The sequence below is a fragment of the Triturus cristatus genome, chromosome 2_2, assembly GCF_964204655.1.
Source record: "Triturus cristatus chromosome 2_2, aTriCri1.1, whole genome shotgun sequence".
NCBI classification, from domain to species: domain Eukaryota; kingdom Metazoa; phylum Chordata; class Amphibia; order Caudata; family Salamandridae; genus Triturus; species Triturus cristatus.
In genome coordinates this window covers 1,221,805,338-1,221,819,663 of record NC_140582.1, presented here as the reverse complement: position 1 = coordinate 1,221,819,663, position 14,326 = coordinate 1,221,805,338, and the positions used below count along the sequence as shown (strand labels likewise).

At 46.8% G+C, this 14,326-nt stretch overlaps 1 protein-coding gene across 1 annotated transcript in view; it reads left to right on the top strand.

Annotated features, from left to right (window-relative positions):
* The window catches only part of LOC146863440 (retinol dehydrogenase 12-like), a 142,231-nt gene that overhangs the window by 33,441 nt on the left and 94,464 nt on the right, over positions 1-14,326 (top strand). Inside the window, exon 2 of the mRNA XM_085642872.1 lies at positions 5,186-5,425. Coding sequence (XP_085498998.1) covers positions 5,186-5,425 — 240 coding nt within the window. The remainder of the gene's footprint in view (positions 1-5,185; positions 5,426-14,326) is intronic.

Sequence of the window (14,326 nt, the reverse complement as noted above, 5' to 3'; positions counted from 1 at the left end):
GAGAAATGTAAACACCTTAATGCGCCTGGCCAGAACACCCGCAGGCCGCGTCTGTCACCTCCACCACCAGTCACTTGAGAGACTATACTGAGAAATGTAAACACCTTAATGCGCCTGGCCAAAACACCCGCAGCCCGCGGCTGTCACCTCCACCACCAGGCACTAGAGAGACTATACTGAGAAATGTAAACACCTTAATGCGCCTGACCAGAACACCCCCACCACCAGTCACTAGAGGGACTATGCTGAGAAATGTAAACACCTTAATGCGCCTGGCCAGAACACCCGCAGCCCGTGGCTGTCACCTCCACCATCAGTCACTACAGAGACTATACATAGAAATGTAAACACCTTAATGCGCCTGGCCAGAACACCCGCAGCCCGCGGCTGAGACCTCCACCACCAGTCACTAGAGAGACTATGCTGAGAAATGTAAACATTTTAATGCCCCTGGCCAGAACACCCGCAGCCCACGGCTGTCACCTCCACCACCAGTCACTAGAGAGTCTATACTGAGAAATGTAAACACCTTAATGCGCCTGGCCAGAACACCCGCAGGCCGCGTCTGTCACCTCCACCACCAGTCACTAGAGAGACTATACTGAGAAATGTAAACACCTTAATGCGCCTGGCCAGAACACCCGCAGGCCGCGCCTGTCACCTCCACCACCAGTCACTAGAGAGACTATACTGAGAAATGTAAACACCTTAATGCGCCTGGCCAGAACACCCGCAGCCCGCGCCTGTCACCTCCACCACCAGTCACTAGAGAGACTATGCTGAGAAATGTAATCATTTTAATGCGCCTGGCCAGAACACCCGCAGCCTGCGGCTGTCACCTCCACCACCAGTCACTAGAGAGACTATACTGAGAAATGTAAACACCTTAATGCGCCTGGCCAAAACACCCGCAGCCCGCGGCTGTCACCTCCACCACCAGTCACTAGAGAGACTATACTGAGAAATGTAAACACCTTAATGCGCCTGGCCAGAACACCCCCATCACCAGTCACTAGAGGGACTATGCTGAGAAATGTAAACACCTTAATGCGCCTGGCCAGAACACCCGCAGCCCGTGGCTGTCACCTCCACCATCAGTCACTACAGAGACTATACAGAGAAATGTAAACACCTTAATGCGCCTGGCCAGAACACCCGCAGCCCGCGGCTGTCACCTCCACCACCAGTCACTAGAGAGACTATGCTGAGAAATGTAAACATTTTAATACCCCTGGCCAGAACACCCGCAGCCCACGGCTGTCACCTCCACCAACAGTCACTAGAGAGTCTATACTGAGAAATGTAAACACCTTAATGCGCCTGGCCAGAACACCCGCAGGCCGCGTCCGTCACCTCCACCACCAGTCACTAGAGATACTATACTGAGAAATGTAAACACCTTAATGCGCCTGGCCAGAACACCCGCAGCCCGCGGCTGTCACCTCCACCACCAGTCACTAGAGAGACTATACTGAGAAATGTAAACACCTTAATGCGCCTGGCCAGAACACCCGCAGCCCGCGGCTGTCACCTCCACCACCAGTCACTAGAGAGACTATACTGAGAAATGTAAACACCTTAATGTGCCTGGCCAGAACACCCCCACCACCAGTCACTAGAGGGACTATGCTGAGAAATGTAAACACCTTAATGCGCCTGGCCAGAACACCCGCAGCCCGCGGCTGTCACCTCCACCATCAGTCACTACAGAGACTATACAGAGAAATGTAAACACCTTAATGCGCCTGGCCAGAACACCCACAGCCCGCGGCTGTCACCTCCACCACCAGTCACTAGAGAGACTATGCTGAGAAATGTAAACATTTTAATGCCCCTGGCCAGAACACCCGCAGCCCACGGCTGTCACCTCCACCACCAGTCACTAGAGAGTCTATACTGAGAAATGTAAACACCTTAATGCGCCTGGCCAGAACACCCGCAGACCGCGTCTGTCACCTCCACCACCAGTCACTAGAGAGACTATACTGAGAAATGTAAACACCTTAATGCGCCTGGCCAGAACACCCGCAGCCCGCGGCTGTCACCTCCACCACCAGTCACTAGAGAGACTATACTGAGAAATGTAAACACCTTAATGCGCCTGGCCAGAACACCCGCAGCCCGCGCCTGTCACCTCCACCACCAGTCACTAGAGAGACTATACTGAGAAATGTAAACACCTTAATGCGCCTGGCCAGAACACCCGCAGCCCGCGCCTGTCACCTCCACCACAAGTCACTAGAGAGACTATGCTGAGAAATGTAATCATTTTAATGCGCCTGGCCAGAACACCCGCAGCCCGCGGCTGTCACCTCCACCACCAGTCACTAGAGAGACTATACTGAGAAATGTAAACACCTTAATGCGCCTGGCCAGAACACCCGCAGCCCGCGGCTGTCACCTCCACCACCAGTCACTAGAGAGACTATACTGAAAAATGTAAACACCTTAATGCGCCTGGCCAGAACACCCCCACCACCAGTCACTAGAGGGACTATGCTGAGAAATGTAAACACCTTAATGCGCCTGGCCAGAACACCCGCAGCCCGCGGCTGTCACCTCCACCATCAGTCACTACAGAGACTATACAGAGAATTGTAAACACCTTAATGCGCCTGGCCAGAACACCCGCAGCCCGCGGCTGTCACCTCCACCATCAGTCACTATAGAGACTATACAGAGAAATGTAAACACCTTAATGCGCCTGGCCAAAACACCCGCAGCCCGCGGCTGTCACCTCCACCACCAGTCACTAGAGAGACTATGCTGCCCTGGCCAGAACACCCGCAGCCCACTGCTGTCACCTCCACCACCAGTCACTAGAGAGTCTATACTGAGAAATGTAAACACCTTAATGCGCCTGGCCAGAACACCCGCAGCCCGCGGCTGTCACCTCCACCACCAGTCACTAGAGAGACTATACTGAGAATTGTAAACACCTTAATGCGCCTGGCCAGAACACCCGCAGCCCGCGGCTGTCACCTCCACCACCAGTCACTAGAGAGACTATACTGAGAAATGTAAACACCTTAATGCGCCTGGCCAGAACACCCGCAGCCCGCGCCTGTCACCTCCACCACCAGTCACTAGAGAGACTATACTGAGAAATGTAAACACCTTAATGCGCCTGGCCAGAACACCCGCAGCCCGCGCCTGTCACCTCCACCACCAGTCACTAGAGAGACTATGCTGAGAAATGTAATCATTTTAATGCGCCTGGCCAGAACACCCGCAGCCCGCGGCTGTCACCTCCACCACCAGTCACTAGAGAGACTATACTGAGAAATGTAAACACCTTAATGCGCCTGGCCAAAACACCCGCAGCCCGCGGCTGTCACCTCCACCACCAGTCACTAGAGAGACTATACTGAGAAATGTAAACACCTTAATGCGCCTGACCAGAACACCCCCACCACCAGTCACTAGAGGGACTATGCTGAGAAATGTAAACACCTTAATGCGCCTGGCCAGAACACCCGCAGCCCGCGGCTGTCACCTCCACCACCAGTCACTAGAGAGACTATACTGAGAAATGTAAACACCTTAATGCGCCTGGCCAGAACACCCGCAGGCCGCGTCTGTCACCTCCACCACCAGTCACTAGAGAGACTATGCTGAGAAATGTAAACACCTTAATGTGCCTGGCCAGAACACCCGCAGCCCGCGGCTGTCACCTCCACCACCAGTCACTAGAGAGACTATACTGAGAAATGTAAACACCTTAATGCGCCTGGCCAGGACACCCGCAGGCCGCGTCTGTCACCTCCACCACCAGTCACTAGAGAGACTATGCTGAGAAATGTAAACACCTTAATGTGCCTGGCCAGAACACCCGCAGCCGTCAGCTGTCACCTCCACTAGCTCACTGCGGCAAAGAAGCACAGGACAATGCAAAAGTGACCTATCTTTTGATGGATTTTCCTCTGCGTAAATATCTGCTGCACACTGGCGAAGAAGCATCCCCCAGCAGATTGAGAGCTTCTTCAAGGGCCAAAGCTGCTACCACTGTGTTACCACGCCTAGTGCCTGTTCTGGAAATCTGTCAGGCGGCTGCATGGGCCTCGGTAAACATGTTCACAAAGCACTACTGCCCTGACAGTCAGGCTTGTCAAGAGAGGCATTTTTTCCACTCAGCCCTGAAGGACCTTTTTGTATCAGCCAGTTCACAGGCCCCCCACGTTGGAAGGTACAACTCTGGTATTTATTAACTAGGTCAGGAATCAGCGGTTAAAGTATACATCAGAAGAACAAGTTGTCCATCTTCAGGAATAAGTCTTCAGATGGATACTCTGTCTAACTGCAGGTTCCTCACCGGCCCATCTGCCTCCCTCTTCTGTTAAGTGGACTCTTCTTTTTTTATCCAAAAAGGTCCCAAGTCTAGGGCTCTGCACACTGGTCATACCAACCCCGATGGGCTCTGCATCTGATGGCATTGACAGCCTAGAAAGCAACTGACGTCAGCACGCATAGGTGGAGCTTATAGGCGGCTTTGCTGATCACGTTCATTGCGGAACAACGTCAATGCCCCACGATGCCACCTATCAGCACATAGGAGAACTGCTCTAAAAGTTTCTATATCCATTCTCTTGTCTGGGGAATATTGGCATGGTGAGGGGTTTACGATTAATTAAGGTATCCAGCAGAAAGGTTGTTACCGAAGGTAAGTAACTTGTTCACCTGCCATACCTTGACCTTGCCTTCAATGAAGAACAATTTCCTGCCTTCTATTACTTTCCTCTAATCTACCCGTGCTATGGCTCCTTGGCAAATGCTGTACTTCATATGTCTCCTACCTACAGAATAGACTGAGTGCCCCTCAATTCCATCCTGGACCACATGTGTGCCTTAGAACAGACTCTGTGAATGGAATGACATCCCTCCAATCAAGTAAAGAGTTTGAATATGGAATTCGGTCAATACACAGATGACCAGTGACCCTGGGGTGTGAGGGAGATGAAATGAGTATATGGGGAGGCCACTATAGCAGTCTACAGCAATAGTTTCATTGTATCTTTGTGTTGATGTACACTACATCTTCTAGTACCAAGTCATGATGAAGGCTTGTTGTGCGTTGCTGTTTGTATGATAGGGTTGAAGGGATGAAATAACCGGTTTTGCACCAGATACTTCTATCTGCTGCTTATAACAGGCAATCATTTTTTACTGTCATCCTCCTCTGCTCCAGGCATCGGCAAGTGCATTGCTTTAGATTTGGCGCGGCGGAATGCCCGTGTGCTACTGGCATGCAGAAGTAGAGAGAGGGGGCAAGAGGCCTTGAGAGAAATACAGAAGAAGACCCGAAATCCAGATGTGGTCCTGAGGATAATCGACACCAGCTCCATGGCCTCAGTGCGGGCCTTTGCTGAGCAAGTGCTCCGTGACGAGAAGCGCCTGGATATCCTTGTAAATAATGCTGGTGCATCAGGTATGTGTGGCTTTCTGTTTTAAAAATATGATGGTTACTCCTGTCTCAGTGAAAATTGTATGGTTTCCTAGTAATGCCAACCCTCTAAGACTAGATTCTCCAACATGATTTACTAAAAAAAAGCCCAAACCCACCAACACTAACAATGACTATTAGCCTGATTACGATCTTGGCGAATGGGATACGCCATCACAAATGTGACGGAAATCCATCGGTGGTATTGCAAGCCCATAGGATATAATGGAATTGTTATATGGCGGAGGAATATTCATCATGTTTGTGACGGAGTAACCCTGTCCACCAAACTCGTAATCCGGGCCTATGTCCTTGTACAGCTGAACTAAACCTGTACTCAGCACTCTGCCATAGTTGTATCATCCTGCTAGCCACAGTTTCCTTAATGACTCCACTTCACCATCAGCTACCATCAGCAAAAGCCACCTCACCTTCACTTCCCGTCAAACTAATTCAAGTTATTTTCTTATGTTTTTTTTTAATTCATTGCATCTTGGACTATGCTACATACCATGTGGGTGGTGAATACAGAACAGACTATGAATAGGAAGTCAAAAATTTTGATAATTACGAATTTGGAAGCACCAGTGGGGCACGCGGTTATTATCTGATGTGATGCATGCTTGGTCAGTTGCTGAGGTGGTGTTCAGTAGCGGCTGGAGTGGGGGAGGAGTGGCGGGGAGGGGCCAACGATGTGGAGAGGGAAAAAACAGACAATATACATTAAAAAAAAATACAAAGCACTTACCTGCCGCCCGGCGCTCTTTTTGTGTTCTCGCTGCCGCAGGCTCTGGATGCAGGCTCTTTCCTCCCGGCACTCTCCTCGGCTCGGGAGAAAGGGAAGGCGAAACCAGCCAATCCTGGAGCTGTAGTTTGGCTCATTTTGAGGCTGGAGGCCTGCGGCTGCAATGCCTCGGCTGTTTTCCAGCTTTGGGATTGCAGGCTTTGAAGTACGCATGTGAGACTGGTCGGCTGTAGGCAGCTGGACAATCTGACATGCGCACTGGCAGGGGGCTGCTTTACTCGTGCAGTCGCACTAATCAGCCCTGGCCCCTGCCGTCGCGCTGATCCTTGGACACATTATTAAAATGGTATTTAAAGCCATTTTGTTAATGTGTGTGCCTGGTGCACGTGCAGCAGGTGGGGCGATGCTCCTGCGCCACAATGGAGGAGCCGCCCCTGGTGGCGTTGGCTGCTGGATGAGGTGATTGGTTGTGGACGCAGACTGCCAGTTTTCTTTAAAGTGACTGGTCTTTATCAGTTCCCTGAATTCCATGTGGCTGGTTAAAGAGTCCAGTAAGTCAATTTAGAGGGTGAAACCTGGCAACTCTGAAAGACCAAGTACCTGAACAGATCCTGTTGCGGGATATCCTTTGCCAAGTAGGGTACACTTGGCAGGTATCGTTTGCAAATGATGTACAAGCCCTCGATCTCAAAATCATTTATCGGTGAAATGTCAGGCAAATCCCTGCATCGGGCTGGAGCGAAGAGTCAACGCACTGTAGGTAGGGAGGGCGTAGTGACCATGTAAATCTTGTTCGAACAATCACGATGGCGAATGAAGAGGCTGCCAGTGTCCCTTTGAAGTCAGTGGGGGCAGGTAAGGTGCGACTTGACTTTGTTGATCTGGATCGAGAATGGGGAGCCTGTGGCGCTCTTGGTCGCGGGTGCAAAAGAGATGGCGTGGCGAAACAGGGCATCGAGTGACTGAACAAAGACTGATATTGGAAGCTGTGTACACATGAGGGCAGCGGGCAAATAGGTGCCATCATAAATTCACTGTTGGTGTCCTTCAGCCACAGGCAGATAGATAATTTAAATTTTTGGGTGGCCAAGGGACCATTGACTAGCACATAAGTGCGCCTGCTCTGTGCAGACTAGGAAGTCATGCCTATCTATATCTATCTATACCTACCTATAGCAACCTTTAAAAGAAAGTTAAAAACATGGCTCTGCCAAAAAGAGTAATAGGTTGACCATGAGGTGCAGGAGACCTTGGAAACCAGCACCAGGACACTCTTTGAAGTATCTGCACACTCTATAAATCCCATGTATACATACATACATGCACACATACATGCATGTAAGATTGAGAGGAGGCATGGAGGGGCAGGTTCTAAACACTGCAGCTCGTTAGGAGGTTTATGGACAGCTCAGTGGATAGAACAACCTCTGGAGCAGGTTATTCTACTGCCATTTGGTTACAGGCTGCAGCGAGCATGCTGACACCCAACTAAGTGGTATATCTGTGCTGTTTTGGATGTTGTGTGTGTGACACAGCTGATGTGCTATTTGAGGTGTTTGTTGTGATTGACATATTGATATCCAGTTATATGGCACATCTGTGTATTACTAGTGTATGTAAAGTGTTTTGTTTAAGTATGTATGCCTGTGAGTATGTATGTAAGCAGATGTACATCCATAGCGCAAACCTAGCCGAGACGCAACAGAGGGTGAAAACTCAGGGATATGATCACAGGGTCACAGGCAGGTGGTAGGTGGCATGCATGTTTCTGTTGTGTCCAACTGTAGTGCTCTTTGAAGAGGAAAGTTTCTTCATTCTGCAGCACACATAGAAGAAAACGCCTCTCAGGGTTGTGTTTGTGCAGGATGGTGACCTCCCTGCACAAAACAATCCTGCCTTGCACTATGGTGCAAGGGTGACTACGTTGGCGCTAAGCCGCCGAAATAGCACCAGCGTAAGGAGAAAGGACACAAATGCACCGTATTGCTTAAATACGGTGCATCCCTGCCCTTTCACTTTGGCGTAGGGCAGCACAGCAAGGTGACTTGCTGCGCTGCCCTATGCGAAAATCCCATAAATGAGGACCACATTCTTTTGAGGGTTGAACTTGAGACCGGTTTTGATTTTGAGGTGTAGCTGAGCAACATGAGTATTAATGGATCTTGAGGTTGCTCGCCATAACTATTGCTTCGAGGTGTTATAAGTGGAGAATGATGATGATAGGCATGGGTGTATAACCCTATGGAACTTTGCAGGACATGGGCAAACTCTAGGATGTTGAGGCTTCCATTCGTAATAGTTGTTGTCTGGAGAGAAGGCAAACAGTTGCAGGACTGTGTTAGAGAAATACATGTGTGTTTTCAGGATGCAGACTGTGGTGGAGGGTACAGAAAGACTTAGCAGGACTCTGTTATAGAAATCTATGTGTGTTTTCAAGATGTAGACTGTATTGGAGGCTGCAGAAAGGCTTTGCTGGACTGTGTTGGAGAAATCCATGCATGTTTTCAGGAAGCAGACTGTGGTGGAAGCTACAGAAAGGCTTAGCTGGACTGTGTTAGAGAAATCCATGCATGTTTTCAAGATGCAGACTGTGTTGGAGGCTGCAAAAAGGCTTAGCTGGACTGTGTTAGAGAAATCCATGCATGTTTTCAAGATACAGACTGTGTTGGAGGCTTCAGAAAGGCTTAGCTGGACTGTGTTAGAGAAATCCATGCGTGCTTTCAGGATGCAGACTGTGGTGGAAGCTACAGAAAGGCTGAGCTGGACTGTGTTAGAGAAATCCATGCATGTTTTCAAGTTGCAGACTGTGTTGGAGGCTGCAGAAAGTCTCTGCAGGATCAGGAGAGAGGTCTGTTTTGTCTCTGATGAGCAGGGCATTGTCAACAACTTGAGGAGTAGCTGCCTTTGTGCTACACCTTTATCTTAAAATGGATTGGTAATCTTGAAGATGTTATTCTTTCAGATCCAGTCTTGGGCGCGTGTGGATACTTCTTTTTCTGATTTTCTTCTTCTGATTGTTTTGATAAGCAGCTCGTTTTTCATGTGGCGTTGGTTGGAGAGGTCACCTGGATCCAAAGCTGTTTTTACAGCAAAGAAAGGATCTCTCATGTTTTACGGTTTTCATGAAGGCGCCTTATCTGACGAGGACAAGGACAAAGTTGAGACAAGGGTCATGGTGTCTCGCCAAAGAAATGTAATAACTGAAAGTGCTATCTTTCCATGCAGTGTCCTTGAGTGGAAAGGGATGGTGGTGTGAGATAAGTTTGAAGGCTTTCCAGTTTGGAGAAGAGCAGTCTGATGTTGGAACTGGGCAAACGTGTCTTTCACATGGGATCTGATTTTGTTGATTTTCTGGGTTAAGAAGCAATTGGGTTTTTTGCACTTGTCGACGGATTTAAGGATTGACGTCTCTGGCAGGCGCACTGGTGCAATGCTGGACAGTTTGAAGGGTGTTTGCTTTTCTTGGCCACTTTTGTATGGTATAAGATGGCTTTGACAGTGGTGTACAATCTGAGGGCTTTGAGAAGAGTGAGGTCATTGGGAGTGGTGTTCCATCTTTTTGTCCCTTTTTTACCCACAGTGTAGCCGTGCCGTGTTCCATGGGTGTTGCGGTCGGTTTTCCCATGCAACACCCATGGAATTTGCAGCGGCCCCAGATTTACAAAGTGATGTAAACCTAGGGAAGAGCCAAATCCGTACATCTCCCAAGGTGAGGCTAAACGAGGAGAAACATGCTTATTTCTCTTCGTTTTTTCCTCTTTCCGAGTGTGCTGCATTCTGCAGCACTCAAAGAAAGAGGAAAACGCCTCTTAGGATTGTTTTTGTGCAGGAAGGTGTCCCTTCCTGCACAAAAGCTGTCCTGCATGCAATGGAGGCACCCCTGCACCATGGTGCAAGGTTGCCTACATGGGCGCTAGGCTGCCGAAACAGCACTAGTACAAGCAGAAAGGACAGAAATGCACAGTATTGCTTAAATACGGTTCATTCCTGCACCTTCATTTTGGTGTAGGGCAGTGCAGCAAGCTGCCTTGCTCTGCTGCCCTACGCCAAAATCCCATAAGTGAGCCCTTTTGTTTCTAACGGCTGATCTTATGTGTCTGAGATGCTGGGCCATGGATTTGGGGGAAGCTGGGGTGCGGAAAGCTGTGATCCATTTAGTAAGGTGAAATTTAGAGATATGTGTCAATCAGACATTGCTGGTTCACCCTGCAAGGGTGCCATTTGTGAGGTCAATATTTTCTTGTTGGTAAAAATGCTTCTTGATGAGCTAACGTGATACCTGAGGAAAGTCAGATATGTTCAAACAAGGGTGATATTGTTATTAGAAAATAATTTAGTGATTTTTTTGCAAGACAAAGTCACCAGAGCTGGTCATGATAAAGCTAATACAATTCTTCAAAACTTCTTTTGGTCCAAAATTAATAACATCTTTATATGGATTATAGTGATAAAATGAGGAAATGTATTTTTATCACTATTTGGCTGAAGCAAGATTAGCTAAAATAGTTTGATATTTACAAATGCAGCTTTGTAATGAAAGCGAGATACCTCATACATGACAGGAACAGCAAAGGTAAAGTTTAGAAGCTAGAACTACCACTGTCAAAAATATTTATTTGGTATATATATATATATATATTCACTGAAAAAACCATAGGTTTCACACACGTTATAGTTAGGAATTAGCATTTAAAAAACCTTGCAAATTCACTGAAAAAACCATAGGTTTCACACACGTTATAGATAGGAATTAGCATTTAAAAAACCTTGCAAATTCACTGAAAAAACCATAGGTTTTTTAAATGCTAACTCCTAACTATAACGTGTGTGAAACCTATGGTTTTTTAAGTGAATTTGCAAGGTTTTGAAATGCTAATTTATGAATGTATTATTATATTTTTTAAATATTTATTTTACAATAACCTACCTATGTATATAGTTATAGATTGACTTTATCCTGTAATATGGAATGGCTCAGCTCTTTTTTTTTTTTTATTTGGATAAAGTTGAACAGCATAGTTAATATCTTCTATAAACATATAAACACTTTGAATTGTTTTTTTTTTAAGGGTTTTTGACCGTGCACGCACTGCGCGCATGGTACATGCATGCGTATGTGCTTCGTGTGCGCATGCGTACGTGCTCCACGTGCACATGCGTACGTCATGCGTGCTCCGTACGTGCGTGCTCCGTACGCACATGCGCGCATGCTCGTACGTGCATGCGTGCGTGCTCCGTGCGCGCACTGTGCGCGCACAGTGCGTGCACGGCAAGTCATGTGATTTAGAAACAACACCTTTCATTGGTTTATAGTAGTTTCAGGTCATGTGAATAAGAAACAACACTTTTCATTGGTTTATAGTAGTTTCAGTTCCAGAAACTTCCAACACCACACCCACTCCCCTCATTATTTCTTCTGATTCCCTGGGAGAAGGAGCTGAGCAGCTTTTCCAGTACTCCAGTACTTGAGAATGGCAGAGCAGCAGTCATCTTCTGGGAGTGAGCAGGAGACCCTTATGAGACAGAGGAAATAGAAAGATTCTTTTATCTGGCAATTTTTTAGATTTCCAGAGGGGCAGAAGAAGGTGAATGCTCCAAAAGTCACCTGCACTATTTGTGGTGTTGTCTTATCAAGAGGAGATCCTAAAAAGAAATACTCTTTTAGTATCTTCACTATGATCAGGCACGTTAAAGGAGTACATCCTGTGGCTTTTGCTCGAGCTGCTAGAGACAACCCTCAAGCAGTTCAGCCGAGCACATCCGCAGCAGCTCAGCCGAGCACATCATCGGCAGCTCAGCCGAGCACTTCATCTGCGGCGGCAGCTTCACCTGCTTCTGTTTCTCTGGATATACACCCTCTTTTCAAGAGGGTGCATATACGGTGCAATGCGTGCAATGCTCTTCTCTCTTATGGGGACACCAGCATTCCCCTAATAGAGAGCAAGATACAGCAGCACACATGCGGCACCCTATAATTTTTTCAATTTTTTTGTTCCTCTGTTCCTCAATTAACACAACGGCTCTTTTTAGAGCCACCTAACATCTAAACACTTAAATTTGATTTTTAATTATATTTTTTTAATGTTTTTTTTTTCCACCTCACGATTTAAAAAAAAAATATATATATATTTTTTCACCCTTCAGGGTCCTTCAGGGACCACCTGACAAAAGCTAGGGGGTCAGGAACTCTGAACCCTGCCCCCTTTTCACGTTCTATACCTTTCTTTTTTACTGTCACACACAAAATGGCGGCCGACACTTCCTGATTTCGACCGATTCGAATGTTGACTGACATGTAACCACCAATCAGAATTACGCTTGCGCACGGCACCGTGGGCGCACGGTGCGCGCACTGTGCGCGCATATAGATATGTATGTGCTTTTAAATGCAATTTTCTCAGGAACTACTGAACAGATTGACACCATATATGCAAAAGGCACATGCCTGACCTGAGGACTACCTCTTTGCCAAATTTCAAGTAATTCTGTTGAGCCGTTCGGGCTGTACCTTCGACTAAAGGTTATATGGGAAAATGCATGGGGAAAACGCGTTTTGGGACCCCCCTTTTTTCTCAGCCCTCGCTTGACGAATCACCCCGAGACTTTCAGGATAGGAGCTGAGCGGAGTGCCCCATTAGTTTTGAAAATTTCACGAGGATTTGTCAAACGGCGCCAAAGTTATTCAAAATAGAATTTTGAGATTTCCTATGGAAACTCAGTCCTAACTATAACTATCTACTGGCGACCGCCAGTAGATAATACGTGTGTATATATATATATGTGTGTGTGTGTGTGTGTGTGTGTGTGTGTGTGTGTATATATATATATATATATATATATATATATATATATATATATATATATATATTCACTTAAAAAACCATAGGTTTCACACATGTTATAGTTAGGTGGACATTTCACTCGTAAAAAACCAATGAAATTCCCCCGTTATAGTTAGTTCAGATAACTATAACTCGCGCGCCCGTAATCCACTGCTGATGACGTCACATATTACATCAGTGGCATCACTCATGACATCACTGAGGACATCATCCTTTTGATAGAGTGGCGGTCGCGCGAGTTATAGTTATCTGAACTAACTATAACGGGGGAATTTCATTGGTTTTTTACGAGTGAAATGTCCACCTAACTATAACATGTGTGAAACCTATGGTTTTTTAAGTGAATTTGCAAGGTTTTTTAAATGCTAATTCCTAACTATAACGTGTGTGAAACCTATGGTTATTTCAGTGAATTTGTATGTTTTTTTAAATGCTAAGTTATGTATTTATAATTTTTTTTTATATATATTTATTTTACAATAAATTATGTATTAACATTTTTTTTAGGGGGGGGTTTCACCGTGCTCGCACGGTGCGCGCACCCCGCGATTTTTTTAAAAGAAATTTAAATGTTTTTTTCTGCCTTCGGGGTCCTTCAGAGACCCCCTGACAAAGGCTAGGGGGTCAGGAACTCTCTACCCTGCCCACTTTTCACATTCGCCAGCTTCATTTTTCACTCTCGCACTCAAAACTAACAAAATGGCGGCCGACACTTCCTGATTTCGACCGATTCGAACGTTTACTGACATGTAACCACCAATCAGAATTACGCTCACGCACGTTAGGGTGCATGCACCGTGCGCGCACGGTGCGCGGCTATAGATATTTATGTACTTTAACTGCAATTTTCTCAGGAACTACTGAACAGATTGACTCCATATATGCAAAAGGCACATCCCTGACCTGAGGACTACCTCTTTGCCAAATTTCAAGTAATTCTGTTCAGCCGTTCGGGCTGTAACTTCGACTAAAGGTCCTATGGGAAAATGCATGGGGAAAACGCGTTTTGAGACCCCCCTTTTTTCTCGGCCCCCGCTTGACGAATCCCCCCGAGACTTTCAGGGTAGGAGCTGAGCGGAGCGCCCCATTAGTTTTGAAAATTTCACGAGGATTCGTCGAACGGCGCCAAAGTTATTCAAAATAGAATTTTGAGATTTCCTATGGAAACATGGTCCTAACTATAACTATCTACTGGCGACCGCCAGTAGATAATATATATTATCTACTGGCGGTCGCCAGTAGATAGTTATAGTTCAGACCTATTTTCCATAGGAAATTCGCAACATTCTATTCCCAATA